A 22,599-nucleotide genomic window follows, 5' to 3' on the forward strand; every position below is an offset into this window, starting at 1 on the left:
TCGAAAAAGTCGATGAACCGAATCATTTTCATTTCAATAGCGTATCCAAGTCAAAGCATGTCATTATACCAAATTTCATTAAAATATCTCGAAGATTGCGACTTGTAGGCTGAACAAATAAGTACGTGGACAGAGATCAGACGGGCAGACAAGCTGACATCGATTCCCAAAATGATTGTTAATCGACCGATATAATAAATGTTGGATCCACTTGAAGTACGCGTACACCACAAGATTTAGGTGTAGGATATAAATAACAACAAAAGTTTTCTAAAATGTTGAGATGAAGATTTTTGGTACGTTATCAGCCAGGGTTGTTAAATTAAGGCGTCTTACGCGACTGACGATTTATTGAAATATCATTTCAAATCGAATTTCTCAGAAAATTAAACAAGTAAAACTTAAAGGATTAACAACAGCGGACTAGAATGCGAAGTTCCCTACTTGGTTTTAATGGGTTCATAAGCAGTTGCGTTAAGCTAAGAAAAGCTGAATCGTGTAGTTCAAAAGAAGAAATCTATCACACATGTGCGGCGTCAAATGCGAAAGGTAGTTTCTGTGAATGCATTTTTGTGAATAGTTCTTTTTAGATTGTCAATAAAATTTAAGCTCTGCACAATCTGTGAGACAAACTTAATTCGAGCGATATTAGCAAAACATACAAATTGAATAAGAAATTTTACGTAATAGCCATATATATTCCATAGCAAATGTTCTGAATGAGTTTCTGCTACAAGTAAATCATTTTATATAACATTCTTGGTTTTTGTTGTTTATATCTCTGAAAACTGTCGAATATCCGAAGTTACTTCAGCACGTACATAGTCGTAAAAATTGGCGTAGGTGATGTCATCTAAAAGTACACGTAGAAGATTATATAAAAGGCATTGGTAAATTTAAACGAGTATATAGTGTTTACAAATAATGTTGTGCGTAATAACTTAACTTTAGAATAAAGATATTTTTCGAATTTGGGATACGTGCTGCATCGCTATATGTTGCATTTCCTCTGCAAAGATATGCGGAAATAAAAGCTTGGTCGTTTAATTGTAGTTATTCTATTATACCAAGTGGCGGTTGTGCTTTAGGAATTTTAATCGTTCTCAGTGGCACTTGCGTAAACGCGTATGTGTACGTTTATTTTTGAATGCCTGTATGCAAGGCATAAATAAAGTTAAATAGCAATATAAAAGGAATCTTCGGGAGCCCGCGTTGTGGCAGTAACAACATTAAAGTGGGGCAAGGAAACGGACATCGGAGTATTTATACTTTTCTTCATTCTCATTCTACTTCTATATCTTTTCCCTTTTGTATCAATGCGTCTCATATGTGAAGGTATACCAATAACAAAATTATCAGTTATTTAACCACAAGGAAACCACCTGATGTCAGAACCTGAAGAACTTTTCGGTTTTAACGTGGAAAAATATGAGTTATAAAATATCAAAGAATGTCTGACAATAGAAGTAAGCTTGGGCAATGAAATACGTGCTTAACATTAAAATGAATTGCATTTGCTGTGTTAAAAATAATTAATCTGACTATTATGGTACGATAGCATTAGTGCTATCTACGAAAATTCGCCAAAAACCGGCCGGCTGTATATACCCAAAGCACTAAATTAGTTATAAAAATTGTTACGAATTTCGCCATATGCAGATTTTCGATATGTCTTAAGGGACGCTGAAAGTATTGCGGGAAGAAGGTGTTAATAGCGATCGGGAAATGATGGCTAACTTATTAAATTTTGAAATACGCGATGTTATTCTGTGTGATTTACTTGAAGGTAAGTTTTGTACAAAAAGAGTGCGTATTTTTCACTAACATGTTCCCTTCAGGTAAAACTACTTTGGATCGCTATTGTGCAGTGATATTCCCTGCGGTTTTAGCTATACTGATACTTTAGGTTCCGCTAAAGGATGGACTGCAAACATAATGTTCAGCGAGACGCTAGCTCCTCTATTTCAAACTTTCAAGCAACGCAAGGATACTTTTTCATTAGGGATTTGCAATGGTTGTCAATTAATGACTTTAATCGGTTGGGTTGGTTCCTTTGATGAAAGTACTGTTAAACAAATAGTAGATGTGGCTGATGTTGTTTTATTGCAAAATAAATCGGAACGTTTTCGCTAGGCAACTTTACGCCTTGCGAGTAGCAAAGCCATGATGTTGAGCAAATTGAATGTTTCAGTACTCGGTGGTGAGGGCCGTTTTTCTTTCCGTACACCTGAAATTTTGCACAACCTTAAGGAAAGCAGTGTGCAACTTTGCACTATGTAGATGACAATGTGAAGCGTAAAGAAGTGTATCCCATGAATCCTAACGGCAGCGCTGAAGGTATCGCAGGTTTTCGCTCTCCAGTTGGTCCACATTTGGCTATGATGCCTCATCCGGACCGTTGCTATGCAATGTTTGAATGGCCTTATATATCCCCAGGTTTTCAGGTTACGAAAGGAGTTAGCCCATGGCAAATCATGTTTAATACGGCCAACGAATGGTGTACCGCAGAATAAAACATTCGAAATATCTTTTTTTCATCTCTCTATATTGTAATAAATACTTTTTATATTATTTTTAAAAATACTCAGATTTTATAGTTTTTAATGCCAGCCCTAAAGGCATTATTAAGTTTGATAAATACCATAGAACTATGCTGTAGAATCGCGATCAATCAATTTGATCAATACACTTTTGATCAATCACCATCGATTTACTCATGATCTTCCAATGAAGTTTAAGATGTAAAAGAATTTTCATTTCTTTCTTCTCAATTTTCGGGTGGATTGTTGATTTTCAAAAGTTAGTTTAGTGCCAACTAGGGTGTGTTTGCTAGAGAACTTAGTGCATCTGAAAGGAGGTAGTTACGGGAGACGTGTTTAGCAAGCATAGAGTATTTTTTGCTATCTGTAAATATGACTAGCGCTTTTTATCTATCTTTTTTTTATGTTAAGATGGAATAAGCCAATCAAATTCCTGGTTTATACGTCCATATATCTTTTTTTTCCATCACAATCGACACTTCGACAAGACGTTTAGCAAACGGCAGCTGAAATAAAAACGAATAAAGAAGACAAAAAATTATTTTTTTTTCTGAAAATATACTAAAATAAGGAACTATAACATTTAATACAAACGTTTGGTGAATTTATTTTCGAATGAAAAATTATTCTTTTGTTTGCAACTTTGCAAATTTCTTTTTAAAATATATATATTAGATAGTATTTCGTCCGGACTTTTGGTAAGCGTTTCTCAGGATAACAAATAAAACAACATCAGTTTTTCTCCCTGCGGAGACAGGGTCTGACCCGATTATTGCAGTTAGAGATGTATTTGAAAATTTTTTTCTGACTGCCACTTAGAACAATAAGAGGTTGAGGGTGGTTGGGGACGGAGTTGATTTATCTCCTTCAGCTGTGCTCAGTAACCAGGTGTTTGATAAATCGTTCGGTTTCGATGCCAGACGGGTTGGAATTCTCCCGAAGAACCAGGTACATTATCGCAGACTATTAGGGCTAAGACTCCAGCTGATTGGACTACACGAGCCTCACTCACAAAAGTGCAATCGCCACGCTCAGCTATAACAATTTTTGTACGTGCCTCTTCAGCATCCTTCAAGATGGGTGCACAAGCACATATAGAATCCGCAATTATAACCTCTCCTTCTACAAAATTATCTTTTATAAGTTCAGGACCCTACATATAACGACATGTAACTGTTTAAGCAAACGTACGGACAACCGCACACAAATATTTCTATCATAGTGAAAATACACTCTCGCACAAATGTTTTGAGTACGCATACTATAGTACACATATGCTGATAGTGTGTAGTCTTACGCATACTTGCTGTAAAAATTTCTCATTTCAGTTTTTGCACTCTCTTTTACGGTATTTGATATTGCTTATGGCTTACGGTCTTTACGGTCTTAATACAGCTTATTACTTGTTTATATCGGATGCCTTGGAGTAGGACTTAATAGTTTTGAGGCGCAAATGTTGTTGTCGAAATTACTCTCTCAAGTTACTAAATTCGAAGTTAGCTCATTTAATTACTCTCTAGTTACCAAATTAGAAGTTCGCTCATTTAATTACCCCCTCAAGTTACCAAATTCGAAATTCACTCATTTAGTTACTCTCTCTAGGTACCAAATATTGTTACAAAAATTCAGTATATAAAAAATAATTTGAGTTTTCATAACAATTAGTCGATTTTCTAAGAAACAAAAGAAACTGAAAGAACTAAAGAAAAGGGAAAAGCAAGTACATATTCATTGCGCCTTACCTAAGTCATGCAGCGGTGACTGTCGGAAAGAGTAACTGCAGAAAGTTAAAGGAAAAACTAATTAATGGACTAAAAGTGTCGCGATGCACTTAAAGTGTAAAAGCACCTCGGCAATGCATACAGATTTGCTTTTATGCGAATGCACATGTTTCAATAGCCCACGATAACGGTTTATAGCTTCCACATATGTTCAAGTTGTGCCTTTTAAGAGAAGTACGAAGCGATGACGGTTGTGATTTTTCCTTTTTATTATATTAAATTTACGGAAAATTAGGTTTTTGGAATATACTTTGTCATTTTATTTAGCTTCAGAAAATCTTAAGAAAAATTCTGTCGAAGAGCAAAAATAACTACTCTTGAGTTATTTCCTAAAAGAATATAACTTTTAAAGAATTTTATATATTTCAAATTCGTTTTTATGGCCGGCATTCAATCTAATATTCGATAGATTACGTTATGACTACGGTTTCTGATTTCGTTGCTGCTTGGTTTTCTCTCTACATTAAAAAAATGACAACAACTGAACAACATGCATGTAACTTCTAATATACTTTTCCATTAGAAATTAAAGGCGCAAAAGCCGCAGATTTGGCCATTAGGTCTGCTCTCTCATTTTCTAGGAGGCCATAACTTTTAATTTTATCTTTGTATATAGTAATGGTAATCCTCACTTTGTTAATGGTTTGCAAGTTGAAATTTAAAGAGTTTCGAATAGCTTTGATGACTGACAACCTATCCTTTTTACCTTTAGCGTTACGAGCAAGGTTTGTAGCCTGAAGAATAGCTCTAGCTTAGGTTGTAGGTGTTGACGCACTTTTGTGTAGGACGTGATTAATCTAGACTTGTCCTTTGACATCTACTACTGTATGGGAGGGGACAGGTCATCACTTTTTGAACTGCCTGTAAAAAGAGGATGCTAGCCACTACTTTCTGTGATTAATTCTCTGAAGACGAAGTTAGACGTACATTATTTTTGCAGTGAAATGTCGCAAATGTTGATGTTTAAAGCCTAAGATGATTTATATCCAGATTTTCGAGGGACGTTTAGGAGAATATTTATTTCTATTCTTTTGCAACATACATGCAGGAGTTAATTTATCAGTTTCGGCATGAGTTTAGCGTTTAACTTGTACATTGTATTTCTAGTGTCCTGATAGTGATGTTATTGATAAGTGTTGTTCGGAAAGCATATGTACTAGAAATATTTATGTTCGGGATGCTGTTGTTGCCATACCTGATTAAACTATAGTCAATTTTACTTAAAACAATCATTTTGCTAAGATAAACAACAGCGTTTACGTGAACAAAGATTTTCCAATCTAGCTTATGAGATTCGCCATAATTTGAATGTAATTCTTTAGCCGAAGGGAGTGTGGCTTCCAACCGTATTTATTTGAAAACGTAAGTCCCAAAATGTTCAATGTTTGCACATTTTGATCTGGAAAATTATTTGCGTGCATAAGCCGTCTTTCCGCATCGCATAGGCGTGCCTTACAAATGTACAACTTTCTTGATTTCTGCATCGCTATTTTTGAAACCTGATTTTTCTCAGAAACTGCTTTAGTTGTGAAATATTCAATACGTAGTTGAGCATCAACACAGCTTATGTCTGGCTTAAGTCCAACCTGTTGCTTTGTAATTAAATTTTTTGGACTCTGGAAACCAAGATAATCTAGAAAACATACTTTTTCCCAAAATTTTTCAGAGGCAGGATAGTAGATTGATTGCACAGCAAATTTATGCAATAGTTTCTTTTTTTTGAAATGGTAACAATTACTGCTATTCAGTTAGGAGTATGACCAGTCGAGACGATTATATTGCAGAAATACAGTAATTTACGCTCACTTGATCATTTAATATAAAATACGATATTTCTCCAATGTATACATAGGTTTCTCTAGAAGTTCAGCGTATCTGTCAATACGACGAGCATCTGGAAGAGTAAGAGTTACCACATTGCCAGTAAAGCTTCAGGAGATATTGCAGTCGGAAGACTGCTTAGAGCAAACTTCTCGGAAGTTTTCAATATAACTGTCGTTGATATATTCCTGAGAAAACTTTCGGAGTATTGTTTAAAGCTGATGATTTTTGATGCTCGGAATCCTTTTCGAAATTAAGCGTTAGCTTTTTGTGCAACAAGAGATTAGTATAATCAATGTATATTTTGAACAGTTGACAGAAGTTTTATTTCTCTGTAGCAAAGTTAGCTTGCGGCTCAATTAAGGAAACGATGCACCTTTAACATGGTTCTTAAATTTAAGTATGAAGAAAAACTTAAAATTGAAAACAGATTTTTTTTTTGTGTAATTTATTTAATACTCAAAACAATATTATCGTATAGAAATCGCATTCTGTTCACTATTTTCTTACATGGAATAAAATTTATGCTTTGCTCCAATAACATTTTTGTTTTTATTACTAATTTTCTTTCTTTATTCGTTGTTGTTGTAGCGCTTCAAGGATAATGATATTGAAGTTAAGCGAAAAGATGGCATTATATTATTGCGCGAGCTTTCGGCTGAGGTAAAAAACTTTATGGATTTCAAACGTAACGCTGTGATGGTAAGCAAAATTTTATTATAATTTACTTTACACAGTTGATAATTGAAAACGTCAAAGCAAAACCATATCGCGTATAATTGACGTTAAAGCTATCCTGAAAACTTACGACATATTTAATTTACACGAATCTTCTCGAATTTAAAGAACCGCCACAATATATACAATATATTTTTTTATTGCATGGCAATCCTGCCAGGTCCTGTCCCCATTCATATTACAATATCCAATTTTCGATAAACCCTTCATTTTAACAACTGATGCATAAAATTACGCCTTAGGAGCAGTACTATCCCAAGAAGTAATAGGTCAAGACTTACTTATCGCATATGCAAGCAAGTACCTAAATAAACATGAAAAAAACAAACAAATTATAGAAAAAGAACTACTCGCAATCCACTTTGGAATAACACATTTCAGACCCTACTTATTCGGCAAAAAATTCCCAGTGATAACTGATCACCATTAGTATCACTATTCTCCTACAAAAACTCCACCTCAAACCTAACCAGAATAAGGATAGAATTATCGGACTACGATTTCAACATAATTTGTAAAAAAGGTTCAAGCAACACTAACGCTGACGCCTTATCAAGGATAAACATAAATTCTGATATATTAAAAGAGATGATTCCAATATCCAGAGAAGAAGACCAAGCACGAATAAAAAAGACGTTAGTCATAACCAGAAGCGAAAGAAAACACACACAATGAACAATTAAAAATGTGACAATGCACGTCAATAATTGACATTAAGAACACAAGAAAGTTAGAATTTAAATTCGAAAGCAGTATAAAACATATTATAATTGAATATGTTAAAGAATTAAACTGCACACGTGTGAGATGCAATGAGTATCCAGACTATTTCGATGCGCTCTTGGAAGAATTGACATCAAAACTAAACAAGTTAAATTTCTGAGAAAGTGCATTAAATCTACAAGATGATATAATTAAACACATATCCAAAGAGATATTAAAAGAAAAATTCAACAATATTAAAAGGAACCGCATAAATCTACTATTATATAAAGAAAGACAAAAAATATATGATGATAAAGAAAAGTGCAAATTAAGAGAAAAATATCACACTTGACCACACTCAGGACATTTCGGAGTAAGAAAAGCATTTCAAAAACTAAGCCAAAAATACATCTGGTGTAATGCTTCCTTCCTCAAGTTGTAAGGAAGCGTTTTGCTTCCTTACTGATAACAAGTCCGTCCGCACAAATGTCTACCCGTAGACCCCAAGCAATCAGTCTGGTTTGTCCCTTACATGGCTTTTTGATAATCAGCAGGAGAAAGAGAGAGAGAAAAGAAAATATACCTAGCTAGGAAAGATATACACATGTATGAAACGTATACAAATGTATAAACTCTATAAAATGTATACAAATGTATGAAAAGTATACAAGTATAAAATTTATAAAACGTGTAAAGGTACATATAGTAGATCCTATAAACAATATGCATGAATTTTTCTCTAAGGAAGCATTGTACAGACAGATTGTAAAGTCATAGCGAGACTAGCATTCACACAGCTAACCGTTAGCAAATCATAAGATTCGGTACCTGGGTTAGCGTTTTACAGAATCATACCGAGTAGCGGTAACAATAAAACAAATGTAAGGATAGGCATACAAGCTAACACTTCGACAAGATCATACGTGTCAATACTTAAGATAGTATTAGTAAATGCAGGCAAACATGTTCGATCAGACCTAAGTTAGTATACGTAGGAACAGATACATAAGAACAACATTTTACCTAGTGTAAAATTCCTCAGAAATAAATAAATAGAAACGTAAGAACATAACCTTAGGTCCAAGTTTTTTTAATACAAATTCCAAAACGTGCCGAACATAGAGGGAAATTGCCAAATCGAAAAAAGGCGCAGGAGAATGTCTCAAACCACTTATTTACTCATTGAGTTTACTCTCTTAGTTGCAACCAAGAAGATGATAAATCCTGAAATCACCATCTCCCCTTTGAATTTAAAATTTTCTAATCCCGAGACTGTGACACGCATCACAGACAATATTCCTTCCGATCACGAAACGATCACTGATTCCACCATTTGCTCTAAGTTGTTTTAAATCTCCGATCGTATTCAACAATTTCAGCACATGAAGCCGTTCTCTAAATCAAATTCTATTATTAACTCCGCCTTGCGTTTATCTCGCGACTTTCACAAGAGTGTTCTTAAACCTTCGAGCCTTCGGGCTCGTACTCCTATTCTCTCTCAATCAATAATGAAAATAGCTCAACTTAACTGCTCCGGCATCCGTAACAAATTAAAACGGCTTGAAGAATACCTTTTCTTAAGCCTCATGATTCTTTTTCTATTAATAATTATAACATAGATATTAGCATCCTTTTTCCAACTCCTCTCATGGTGGTGCTGTGGCGATCCTTTTATCTAGCAAGCTTTCATTCTCTTACAATTTTCCAAATTTTGTCCAATACCATGCGTAACTATCCAAATCAATGATCCTTCGGGTTGTTTCTTTGATAGATTCTCAAAGTCTTTCACTGATGTTCTGAACCGAAGGTCTTCTAAAAAATCCTACCCTCAACGCAAGCAATCTAGTTAGCCCAAGCTTAGACTCGCTGTAAATAAATGTAAAAGATCTAGTTCTAGGATAAATTTCGCATTTTTGGCCGATATTAGAAAGGTACATACTTATACCCTCAGATTAGTAAGACGTAAAGGTTGGAATTTTGTAACAATGTCAACAGTGACATGTCAGTCTCAGATCAGATCACTTTCTCTCGTTGTTCCATCCCCTCGCAACTCTTTAACGTGTTCTGTGACAATCTTGCTGGACTTTCTGGACATTCTCCCCTCTGCTTCACTCGATTAAGAGCGTGATAATTTTTTCTTAATCGACATATATCTCTCTGAGCTCAATAAAGCCATTAATCTCTCAAAAGCTCCGTGATGCTTAGATGGTATCCGTAACAATTGTAAGAAAATGAGTAGACGATGTTTTTTTTTTTCTTTTTTTGAAAAAGAAAAAATAAAACTTTGCGCAGTTCTGATTTGAGTTTGTAGTCATTAGTCAATTTTTTTTTTGGAATTTAAAAAGAAGGATGTAAAAAAATATAGAAAAACTTGTAAGAGTTCCTTATTTTATTTATGAAAAGAATATTGACTTTAACGCTTTACAAGATTATTAAAACCTCAGCGAATGCATTAATTCGCATCGTATTAACATTTCGGTTAACGGTTTTGAAAACACATTGCAACGAATTAGGAATGTAATGAAATTAATCGTTAAACAATTAATGCATTTATAGAATTCATAAGTAAAGAAGTTCTGAGCGGTGATTCCTATTACAATTGTTTCGAGTTTTGTTCAAACATTTTTCCTGACCAAAATCCACGCCATAACCGACGTAAGCCGTATAAATATAAAAGTCAAAGCCGGTGTGTTTGTAGCTTCTTAGTGAGCCTTAAATCAGCATCCAATTGGTTTTGTGTACGTTCAACTTTTTTTTCGCCATTTTCTACCCGTTTTAGCGTTACGAAAACCATCTACATCAAATTTAGCAGCCCTTACTATATCTAATTTGATAATTAAACGTTTGCAGAGGCATCGTAGTTCCGAAACCCATGATGAGAGTTTAAAAACTCAACAAAGCAGCGGTGATATTTATTTACCTATACATCTTGAACAGAGCTATTTAAGTGTTTAATTTTATTTATTCAAACAAATTATAAAAATTCTTATTTAATTAAAAACACAAATGTACATTCGGCGAGTTTTTAAGTGGGTAAGCTAAATGTTATTGTTAATTAAATAAGTTATTTTGGCAATAACTTAATTGGTATTAATTTATAAATCATTTTATTTAACATAATCATTAGTTATATGTTTTGTTTTGTTATCTATTATTCGTATTGTTTATTTTAATTATTAACATGTTTTCTAACTAATTAGCTTTGAATGGCTGGCGAAGTAAGTTTACTCATTACACTACACTTTCACTTACAACACATAAAAATTATAAAAATTCTGTTAGGCAAATTTCTCTTATGAACGCCCAATTTCGGCGAACTAATCACGTTTCGTTAAGAGTATGCTATACAATCACCCTCTCCCTGGTACGACTTCCAAATTTTCACTTTAATAAAATCAAATAACTCGCCAGTTAATCTTAATTCCTACAGTTGTATTGCCTTAGTTTCCACCCTTAGGAAAATTTTTGTTATACTCACTTCTAGAATGGCATCTCGAGTCCAATCACATCCTCAGCAATCTTTAATTTGGTTTTAGAAGTTACAGATCTGGCTGAGACACATTTACAATAAATTCAGCCTTTGCTGGGAACCATATTCTCATTGTATACTTTCTGAACATAACCTTAGCATTTGCTGCTATGAATTGCAATATCGTAAAATCTCTCCTTCTCTCTTTGAATCTCCCTACAAAATTCTGTAATTTGATATATAACCTCTTTCTCTATAAAAAAATGTGAATTAATAATGATGATAATGTTTTACAAAGGAGATCTTTTACAGGTGCTCCTCAGAGAGAAGATCTAATTTATAATGTTACGAAATTCGCTTTTCTATTATAGGAGTCGTACCAATAGATCGTGGATATTCTTTTTTGAAGAATACACTTTATATTATTATTATTATAATTTTAGACTAATGAAATAAATTCTTAGACTAAAAAAAAATTGAGCACTAGCAGCACAAGCCATCGGCTCTAATATAAATAAATGTACATTAGATAATGAGCTTAGTACTATTAATAAAGTAATATATAGAATTAATATTCGGTTCTGAAGCTGATTTTAGAGAGAGAATGTCGCAGAGAATGTGGTTTATAGTGAGAGTTTGTCCACAACTGCAGATTGGGGAGGAAGACTTCTTCAAGATCCATTGGTGAGTTGCACTTGTATGACCAAGGCGAACTCTCGAAAATGTTTGGATCTTGGTTTTCTCAATATTTGTTTCACATAAACGTGGAGTTAATTGATGGTTAATGGAAGAGTAGTGTTGATGATGGTATCGTAAATTTCCTTCTTCAATTTTCTCTTTAACTTTTCTTCCAATGTATCTTTGAAGATCCAACTTTTCCATGACATCATCCATAATTAGAGGAGCAGAAGCAGCATGTTTTGCCGCTCGATCAGCCTGCTCATTTCCCAATAAACCGATGTGACTTGGTACCCAAAGCGTTTTTATTTTTTCTCCGGTGCTGTAATTATATTCCTTAATTTGTTGATGATGCGCCATCTCGAAGTTGAAGGACTCCGTATAGCTTTTAATACAAACAAACTGTAATAGTGACTGTTTTGAGTTCGTCTTTATGAGAAAGGTACGCAGAGTGAAGGATAGCTCTGGCTTCAGTTGTGTAAGTTGAAGCACTTTCGTGAAATATATGATTGAAAAGAAGCTGTCCTGAAGTATCTACCACGGCACAAGCAGGTGGCAGACAAGAAGATTTTGAGCCATCTGTGTATAAAAGATTCAAATTGTTGCTTCAGCTATTGTTCAGCTGTTAGATTCTTGAAGTACGAGGAAAAAATTATAGTGTTCTTGCTGAGAAAATCATTGGGAAGGTGGGATATAGAGCGAAAGCACTGTAAATTTTATGTTTAAGATTATTTGTATCGCTACGGCTTGTATCTATATGCTTAAATTTACGCGTTTGTGAGGTACATTTGATTTCGTAAAAACACCAACTTCTTGTTTGGAATATGATATTTGATTAGCATTCCAGTATATGAATTGGGCGGAATAGGATTAAAAGAACTTCTACAATGGGTCTCTTGAAGGGATATAAAGGTTAGATTAAAATCACTTATGAGTGTACGGAGTTCATCAAAATTATTAATAAGTCCCTTAATTGGACTTTCATTTTAGAATTTTAAAAACTTTATTTAATTGTAGTGACGTGGAAACGGAGTGATAGGAGGGCCAAGTTGACATGTTAGCGTTTCCATCGAAAATGTCGCTATAGGAATTTTGCGTGAATAATTTGTTCTTAACAACAGAATAATCAGTACTTAGGTGGTTGCGCAGTGCAACGCGTGGGCGCACGCGAATAATTTGAAATCGAAGGTTGATTAAGGGAAGAAAGATTGCATTCGTTACAACTTGTAGCTGGTGATTCTGCGAAATTTAGTTTATTAGGCTTTAAGATACGTGTTCTTTTCTTAATTTTTTCAATATTTGCCGTTGCTTTGATTTTTTCAATATTATCTTTGGCGGGTGACGGATTTAGTTCCGCAATACAGTTTTTGGCTGATGATAAAGCATGTTTTTCATTGGAAGTAGTTGAAGTTAAAGGCTTATTAGGCTCGAATTGCGAGGTGGTAGCAGCGTAGGTATTGCTTTTATTAACTCTTTGGGTTCCAGTTGGATTTATTCCCCGGTAGCGTAGGTATTACTTTTACTAACACTTTGGGTTCCAGTTGGATTTTTCCCCGTGCTATAGAAATTTTCTGTTTTGATTTTGAGAATTTCACGCATTTGTATAAAACGTGGGCATTATTTGTCTAAAGCCAAGTGATGATCATTGCAGAAACTACGGGTGCAGCTTTCAGCATGTGAAGGAAGACCATAGTTAGCAGAAAATGGCGCACTGTTGCACCTTTTTGCCGAATGAAATAGGAATAGAATGTAGATTTCCACTTTACACGTCTACCAAGCCACATAAACTGTTTGCAGTAAGCGATCAAAGGTCATAATTATTCTTCCTGTAGGAGAGCGAGTTTTCCCGACGTCATTTAATTTAGTAAATGTGTAAACTTCAGTCACTCCTTGATTACCCTTTTCGCGAACTTTTTCGTCTTCCGGCACATGGTTTAAGCATAAATTACGCCTCTAACTGAGTTAAATTTTTCATGTAGTTTATCGAAAATTTCACATAAATTTGCTAATGACTTCGACTTTATGAGGCTTTTCGTTGCGCGCGGGTTCCCAGCAAGGACAAGTAAATTACCATCGCGTAGAATCGCGATAGAGTCTAGGGCTTTTTTATAGTAAAAGGACTGATTTGTGAAATTGTGCTAGAATCAGTTGAAGAAATAATAACATATTTTGTCAATAGGAGTGATGTTACTGATTGGCAACACCGGAAAGTTAGAATTTTCAATTTTTTTCTCTGCGGGGTTCGTCCGTTAATAGATGAAACCTTGAAACCAGAGCCATTATGCCTTATTGTTTTCTATTATTTAGTAATTTGGGAGGAAAACCACTCACTGGTAAAAGATTGGGAACTACTAACGAAAAATGTTAATTGTTCTTAATTTTTTTATTTTTCTTTTTCTGTTTTCTTTTTGTTTTTTTTTATTATATATAGAGGAAACAAAAGCACATACGGTGTCCGTGATAGCCAGTTTGGCAAAAACAGTGAAAAGACACGAGCTAAATACGCAAAAACACCGAAACAATCAAAAACCGCAGACGAAAAGAAAACATGCACTACTCAGAACACAAGTCGACTACGAATGATGTTTTATAATTATAAAAAAATGAATGGAACACAATTTATTTTTCAGTTCAATAATATAAACGCTTATATAGCCAAATTTCATACTCACTATTCTTAAGTTGCAGGGGAAGAAACAGTGTATGGTGCGTAGATTTTTCACCGTAAAAATGGAAATAGATGATCACGCTCACCACACTATATAAAGTATTAAAATTGTGTTTTATTTTTTAAGTAGAAAGCTGATAGTTTGATTAATATATAAAAAAAGTGAAGAAAATATTAAATCGATAAAAATCATTATTTGCAGTATTATTTCTTTATGGAAGGGCATATATATATTTATAAATATATATTTTAAAATAGACTACATACTCAAAATTACTTTACATTCTTTCGGTTGCATTCTCCTCCTGTCGGCGGTAGATATTAACGTCGCCTAAGATTATAATATTTTGGATTTCTTTATTACTCTGTACTGTGGTATTTATGGTCCCAATCAATCAATCAATTTCTTGAAATTGTTTTTTCACAGTAATTGGAGTTACGGAGTTACGCTTGGATCCTTTGTACACCCATTATTTAAATCAGGTTTGAATAAGCATAAGAATAATAAGCAAAATAAATTATATAAAAAGTTGTTTTATTTTAATGACGATAAAATTTATTCCGGTCAATTTCTCAATGACTATGCACAAAGGCCCCAAGATTTCGCGTATTAAACGTCCACCAAACTAAGTTAAAATTACCATTCCCATGTCAATCAAACTGTTATTTCACTACATCGCGTTATCCGCGATCATTTTACTTTCTAGGTGCTCTTATTTGACATGTATATTGACTAAATTGTTAAGAAAAAATTGAGCACTTAAAAGTTAAATTATTGCAATTAGGTGTTCACTTAATAACAAATCCTTCGCTCGGTAGCCATTAGATGAAAATATGTTGACCAGCCCACTTCACATATATTACACATCGACAGGACTTTAACTACATTCGCCAGTGCAGTCTCTTTTGCTGTGGTTTAGTATCTATAATCTACTGTGTGTTCCTCGAAGCTGCTTTTTTATTATGCTTAGAATGGCTCAAATTACTTTTTGTCAAGTTTTGCTTTGTTTTTCCCTTATTGTTTGCTTGTGCTTACAGTTATTCCCTTGGCTCTTCGCTTTCTAGCACAGCCATTCTTTTCTTTCATAATAAAAGCCGCTTGCGTGAGAGTATCCTTTCTATTCAACTTTAAGCCTTGCTCCTTTGCGCTATTGTCTCAGTATGAAGACGTATCTGCTTTGAATTGAGCATATTTGGTAAAGGAATGGTTCAAACATGTTTACTAGATGATTACGTAGACTGGAAGATTAACGATACGTGAAAAAAATTGGTTTCGCTCTCTTGGTTGCTGAGGTGAATATCTTCAAAATCCACTTTTTTGTGTTGCAGCTTCAAGTGTAAGCTGATTTCTAGCGTGGTTTAGAAAGAAAAACGTAGACATTTTTGAGCGTGTAGAGCTTCAATATAATTTCATAGTTTGTATTGTTAGTAAATTATTAACTAAAATTTTATCTCCCGGCAAAATATTAGAACAAATTTTGCTTGTCTTTTAATCAGCTTGCCTCATTATTTTTGTTTTTTCAACGAAAGGCAGAAAATATTAAACAATCTGTAAGCATTGCTTTACTTTCGCATTTCAAGCTATGTATATGAGTGACAGTGTGTGCATGACTACGTTTCTGCTCTCAATACCAGTGCAATTTGGAAGCTGGAATACTATGGCGATGTTAACTGAATTGTGAAAGCTTGACAATCACAAAGCGGTAATGAAAGTAACACATATTAAATCTATGGCCAACAGTGTGTTTACGATGATAGTCGCAGAGCTAATCGATCTGACTTGTAGATGCGAAAAAATTACTATAGTCGAAAGTTTGAAGACCATGCGTTCTTTACAACTTGTTTCCTTGCTATTTTTAGCGAACGTTCTCAACGAATTTTTACACACGGACAAAATTGGTTAATCATTACGTGATGCAATCTTTGCATTTGAGAGATAAGATTCGATCAAATGGTAAACTCAGCCTAGATTCTAAAAATAAAGCCCAACGACCTTTGAATCGATTTGTAATCATGTAAGAGGTATGGTTCATTAGACAAAGGCTAAGTTTTGCTACTGGTACATTTTCGAAAACGAAAAGAAATAAACGGTAAATATTTTGTCAATTTTTATTACAGTTTTGGAGTGAAAAACTCAAAAAAATGAACGTGTTCCATCAAAAAAGACATTATTTGTTTTGCTCCTGCGTGAGCGAAAATACACGAGCTGAAGCTCGAAGTGTTTCCTTGCGTACGGTAAAGATCGGCAGAATTAATTCCCTCGAAATAATTTCATTTTTCAAAAATTTTAAATATGGTTTAACAATAAAAACTGTATAAAATAAAGAAACGGTTTGCTGAAGTTAATGGCTGTTTTGAAAACTGTTCTTACTCCAAACAAGGCATGACCCCAAAATCGATCCAATCCAATTCATTTTTTATCGTAACGTCCTTGGAGCTATGTCAGTGTTGAATTTAATAACACCGTTCCTATTTGTTCGCCAAGTTTTCATTTTGAGTACTGTGAAATATAAGGTCTATTTTTTTTATCGTAAGTCCAATAATTTTTACGTTCACTGACATATCGAAAATTTTCATTCAGTTTATATAAATTATAAACACATAATTAAATACTCTGGTTACCGTCTTGGTTTTTGTTTCTTTTTTATTTTTTTGTTGTCTTCATCTTCACTTTTCTTTTATTCTCCTTCAGATTTAGATGTTTAAGAACATTTTGTCTTATTTTTACTTTATTGTTGCGGCTATTGTAGACTTCAAGATACTTTACGTCAAATATTTCTAGTTATTTTTTTCAAAACCATCCATCAATACCGTTGCAAATTCGACAGCCACAAATTCTGCCACTTGTTTTGATTCTGCACCTAGCTTAAGGTCCGTGTTTTAGCTTAAATGTATAGTATATTTCTATATTTGGTATTTTATAATAGGATCATTTGGACCATCCTAATTTAGTTATGTATGTTATAAAATCCGCTTTTCTAAGATACAGCCCGTATCACTGAACCGTGGATATTTTTTTCGAGAGAAGTACACTTCAAAGTTCTTTTATTCACAAATATATTCCTTAAAATGTAGCATTATTCACAATTTATTTTTAGCAATACTTTCGACTGCTCAACTCAAAATTCTTTTTCTGCTAACTCTCCCTTCCACAAATATTCTATTTATATGCATTTTTTACCATCATATTACTAGCACCTGATTTTATAGTTTTCACTGCTTTTCTGGTGCTCGTTTTCCTCGGCCGGCAGCAGCATAATGCGCTTGCGAGAGTGCACTTGGTTTTTCCCTGTCTGTTTTTCCACTAATCGTTTTCAACGGCCGGCAGCTGCATTTTTAGGGAATTCATTACTTAATTAGCTTGAATGAACTGGATTTGGGATTTCCGTAATATGTAGATTTTATTATATCTTTCTAATACTTAAGTTAGATATTTAGATATTTATGTTTCAATATTTTACGCGATTACAAATGCGTACACGATATTGAACAATACCGTGCCACCGTAGTGGTGCGAATACCGTATTAGAGATAGGACAGCTGCGTTTCTCCAATGTGCTTAAATTACCGACTAGCAAAGCTGATCAGACGGGACGAAAATCTTGAGAAGAAGAAGATAACTTGCTTTCCTCCGGTCTTCTGAATCGAATCCCCGACGAAGAACCAGCACCGTTCGTATCAGAGAAATTCATTTAATCCGCTGGGATCAAACACTACAGGTGCCGAACAATGTACATTCTGAAAGGCGACCGTCTGTTCCATTCGATGACTATTGATGTTAGGTCATTAGGTTATGTAGATATTTTTAATTCTTAATTCATAGCCGCTAAGTTTTTGATAAGTAATTACACGTTTTTCTTTCGCACTGTAGCGATATAAGAAGTTGAATAAAAGGGATTCGAATCGTAACCTCATGGGAAATTCGGATTTTTCTTTCACTCAGGCGAAGGACATAAATAAAAGGAGGTGAGAACGCCTGTGTATCCCGCTGAGGCTATCCCAGCGTATTAATTCGGATGGAAATTTTCCTAAACATATAGGAAAAATACACATCTTTACAGCATATAGGTGGTGTGTAAAAATTTTTATATCTGTTTGCGTACAATTCCATGCGCTCCATTGTAATCAACGACTTGCTTGACTGGACTGGAAATTTTCGTTGATGAAGTGTCTCCCTTTGGTTGTGGTATTTACGCTACCAACATATTTTCTTATATGGTTTACACGTGCATGTCAATGTTGCCGTTACAATGGGGACACTCTAACCATTATAACCATATTAATTTCTTAGTTCATTCATACCTACGCACACACATCTATTTGTATAAATTACCTTTCCATAATATATCATTACAAAACGCATTACCTTTTATTATCAATTTTCTTTGATCTCGAAAGTGAAAATAATGGAAATACATATTTGCTTGCAAATTGCTGATGCTTGACAATTTAAACCATCATCATGCAAAATTATGTTCCTATTAAGCGACAATGAATATTTTCATTCTCTGCTCTAGCTGAAATAAATGACAAAAAAGCGTCGTCTAAAATGGGAAAAAAACCTGTAGCTTTTGTTTTTGTATTCATCTGTTTCGCAAAATCGACTGAATACAAAAGCGAAAGTTAACTTCCATGTACCCATGAGCCTAGAATTTTCACCCTGTCTTGGACCACCAACTATTCTTTTTTCTTTAGTTCTTCCTTTAGTTTGGGCATGTTTACCTAAGATGGGTGAGCGTAACTACATTATAAAAGGTATGCATTTTATCGTATTTAACAATTACCTAATATTGCGTTTAATATGTTCCTTATCTATTAGCCCTAGCAGCGATGTTTAAATGAAAATTCGAATTTTGAGAATAAATAAAATTACAAGTACGACGAGTGGAAACACTAGCTATTCCACTTCGCCAAGCTCTACTGTGCTTAAGTGATAGACTTCTTGAAGGACTTTTCCTTGATGAAATTGTAATTTTGAAAAACCAAAAGAGTGGTAAATCGAGGAAGAAAAGCAACAGAAGCAGTCACAATAAACGTCCACCAAAAACCAATATTTTTTGGTCATAATTCCATAAACCTTTAAATATATTTATGATAAATAAATATATAAAACACTAGATGAACTTCTATAGAGCTTTCATTTTAATCGTAACATTTTTGTTTACTTTAAAGATATCTTTTCAATTTTTAGTCCTGAACTAGTATAGAACTAGGATTCATTGGCTATCGTGAATCAAATTTCAAAAAAAAGTCAATTTGTTTAACCTGCGGTTAGATTCGTGCAGGGATCTCTCGGGCTTTTGGTGTTGCATTGCAATCAGTACGTATAAGGAAAAGTTCAGTCGCAAAAAAGTTTCTTAAAATAACGTCCAACAATTCTCGCTACTGATACGTATACGTTGGCTCTAAAGGCAAATACATATTATTTTTAGAAAGTGCCAACCCTTAGGTAGGGAGATTACGTCCGTGAATAAAGTCAAATTTATTTACATGGGAGTTATTGATGGATTAAGTAACATAATTATTATTATTATTATTTTAATTTTAGACTAATGAAATGAATTCTTAGACTAAAAAAAAGACATTGAGCACTAGCAACACAGGCTATCGGCTCTAATTTAAATAAATGGATATTAGATAGTGAACTTAGCAGTATTAAAAAAGTAATATATTGAATTGATATTCTGTTCTGAAGCTGATTGTAGAATGTTCAAAGGGTTAATCGTTCCAAATGCAATACTTCTAGCCGAGGAAAAGTTGAAGCAATCGCAGAGAATGTGCTTTATAGTAAGAGTTTGTCCACAACAGCAGATTGGGGAAGAAGACTTCTTCAGGATCCATTGGTGAGTTGCAATTGTATGACCAAGGCGAATTCTCGAGAAGGTTTGGATCTTGGTTTTCTCAACGTTTGTTGGATATAAAGGTGGAGTTAATTGAGGGTTAATATAAGTAACATAACTTTTAAATTCGTTTTCTATTTTGATTAATTATCTTCATAAATTTAAACGACATTTTTTTTTTTGGACACATTCTCTCAAACATTGACATGTATTTATTACTTATACGTGTATAAATAAATCTGTTCTTAAAAACAGACCTCACATGTAAATTAATACTGGAAAAGAATACTTATTTCGAACTTAATATTGGAAAGAATGCGGAGGAACATGGATAACGTGTGTTTATTTTTATTTATATATAGGATGATTACAACAGTTTTAGAAATTTATGACATTTTATAAAAGTTCTATTGACATGACATTAAACAAAATAATATTTTCTTATTTACATGAAAAACAGCAAAAACCAATCTAAAATATGACTAAAATATCGTCGTGTTTGCAAGTACGTGTGAAGCAAAAAAAAAAAAAAAAATAGAAAAATTACTTCACAAAAACAGTTATTATTGTTAGAAACTACTTATTGTCGTTCCACGCTTGCAAAAGTGTATTTTAGTTAATTTTTACTTCCTGTAAAAGCATTTTCAGTGCTGAAAGTGTATATGAGTCCATCTTCTAAGACAAGATGAACAAAAACAGATGAATAAATGGCTTCAAAATTAGAAAACCATAAATTGTGTTATCAAAAACGGCCGCTAACTGGATTGCATAAAAACCGATGTGAAGAAAAACGGGAACCACATATATAAAAACTAAAAAAAGGAAAATTGCATGGATTTTGAGGAAAAACAATCACTTGCACAAAAATATATGTATGCTAGCTTGCACACTTGCAAACATTGTGACATAATTACTTTTGAGTATTCAAAGAAAGTTATTACAAAATGGAAGACAAGACTTCCCTTTCCTTTTTCTAAGGAAAAGTGTTAAACAAAACGGCTGCGAGTGCTGGGTCTGAAAAAGGCTACAAAACTATGTATAACGACCCCAATGTCACTGTAGAAATCTACATATTTGATTAGTAAACAACTAAAAGATATGTTATGATGTGTAACAACTACATTCCCTATTGCAGAAGATATTGTTGCATATGTATGCAACCGAATTTATATAAATGCTTGCAAAACAAAAAGCATGTAAAAAAATTATATTTGGCTACGACCGAAATTTTTACATCCAGCTCTGTTATGCGAAAAAAGACTCAGGAATAAGAAAAAAGGTCTGCTCTCATACTCTAGAATGACGGAAAAGGTGGAAATTTACGTCGTGTATCAGAAGCAGATATCTCCATTTTTTCGACCAAGAGTACGTTTACCGCAGTAATTAGCAGAGAGATGAGCTGATGGATTGACAGACATCTAGAACGATTCAGATTTGATGTTAATCCATAACATGTAGACTTTATATGGCCTCTGAAGCTTCTGACTGAATACTGGAAATGTTTTAATAGAAGGATGTAAATTTCTTTCTCTATAATATTGAGCAAAGATTTTTCTGGTTGTATCTGATGTAGTTCATAAAACATAAATCTCATTTTTTTCTACATTTAAAACGTAGGTGGTGCCTGGTTATATTGTACTGTGGACATATCCTGTGATTGTTTTGGCCCAATTTCAATCCCAACCAGCCTGTAAGAAAAATGTTTCTCTCCGATTAAAAAAAGAATTTGGCTACCAAGAGTATGTTTACCAGAGGTAGACAAACAGATAAGCCGTTAGTCAGACAGACATTCCTAAGTCGGTGTATAATTTGATGCTGATCTAGGACACATACCCTGAACTATCCTTCTGGGTCAAGCAAAGATTTTGACAAAACGGATATACCCTTCATCTTTCGGTGATGAATATAAAAAAAGCATGTGAGAAATTATATTCGTGTTTGAACGAATCTTTTGTACGCAGATGCACATGCCAAGATTTATTCCGAATTTACTGCCGGTTAAAAAAATATACACTCTGTAAGACCTTTAAACCTTTCTTCTTTGTTGTTCACACGCTTTGGCAAAATGGATGTATATCCATCCTACAGTAATGCGTAAAAAAAGGGAAAGACTTCTAGGCACACTTGCACAACAAGCAACTATTTCCCAAATGAGCGCAGCAAAAAAAAAAAAAAGAAAGCAACTCAAGAACACCAGAAATGTTGTCTAACTCACTGAATGTTTAGTAATTAATCCATTAGTCTGGCTGTCTGCCTGTCTTCTTATCCAGCAAATGTTTTAAAGAGTGCAATAAAGATTTTAAGAAAGGATCATTTGATATAAGATGGAAAAGTTTCGTCATATTTCGTTCTTTCACAC

At 33.9% G+C, this 22,599-nt stretch overlaps 1 protein-coding gene across 3 annotated transcripts in view; it reads left to right on the forward strand.

Moving 5' to 3' along the window:
- LOC119642427 (voltage-dependent calcium channel subunit alpha-2/delta-3) overlaps positions 1–22,599 on the forward strand; it is a 125,450-nt gene that overhangs the window by 80,603 nt on the left and 22,248 nt on the right. For all 3 annotated transcript variants that reach the window (XM_038041592.1, XM_038041590.1, XM_038041591.1), the window contains exon 3: positions 6,734–6,844. In XM_038041592.1, coding sequence (XP_037897520.1) covers positions 6,734–6,844 — 111 coding nt within the window. The remainder of the gene's footprint in view (positions 1–6,733; positions 6,845–22,599) is intronic.

This window comes from Glossina fuscipes, unplaced genomic scaffold (genome assembly GCF_014805625.2).
Source record: "Glossina fuscipes isolate IAEA_lab_2018 unplaced genomic scaffold, Yale_Gfus_2 222, whole genome shotgun sequence".
NCBI classification, from domain to species: domain Eukaryota; kingdom Metazoa; phylum Arthropoda; class Insecta; order Diptera; family Glossinidae; genus Glossina; species Glossina fuscipes.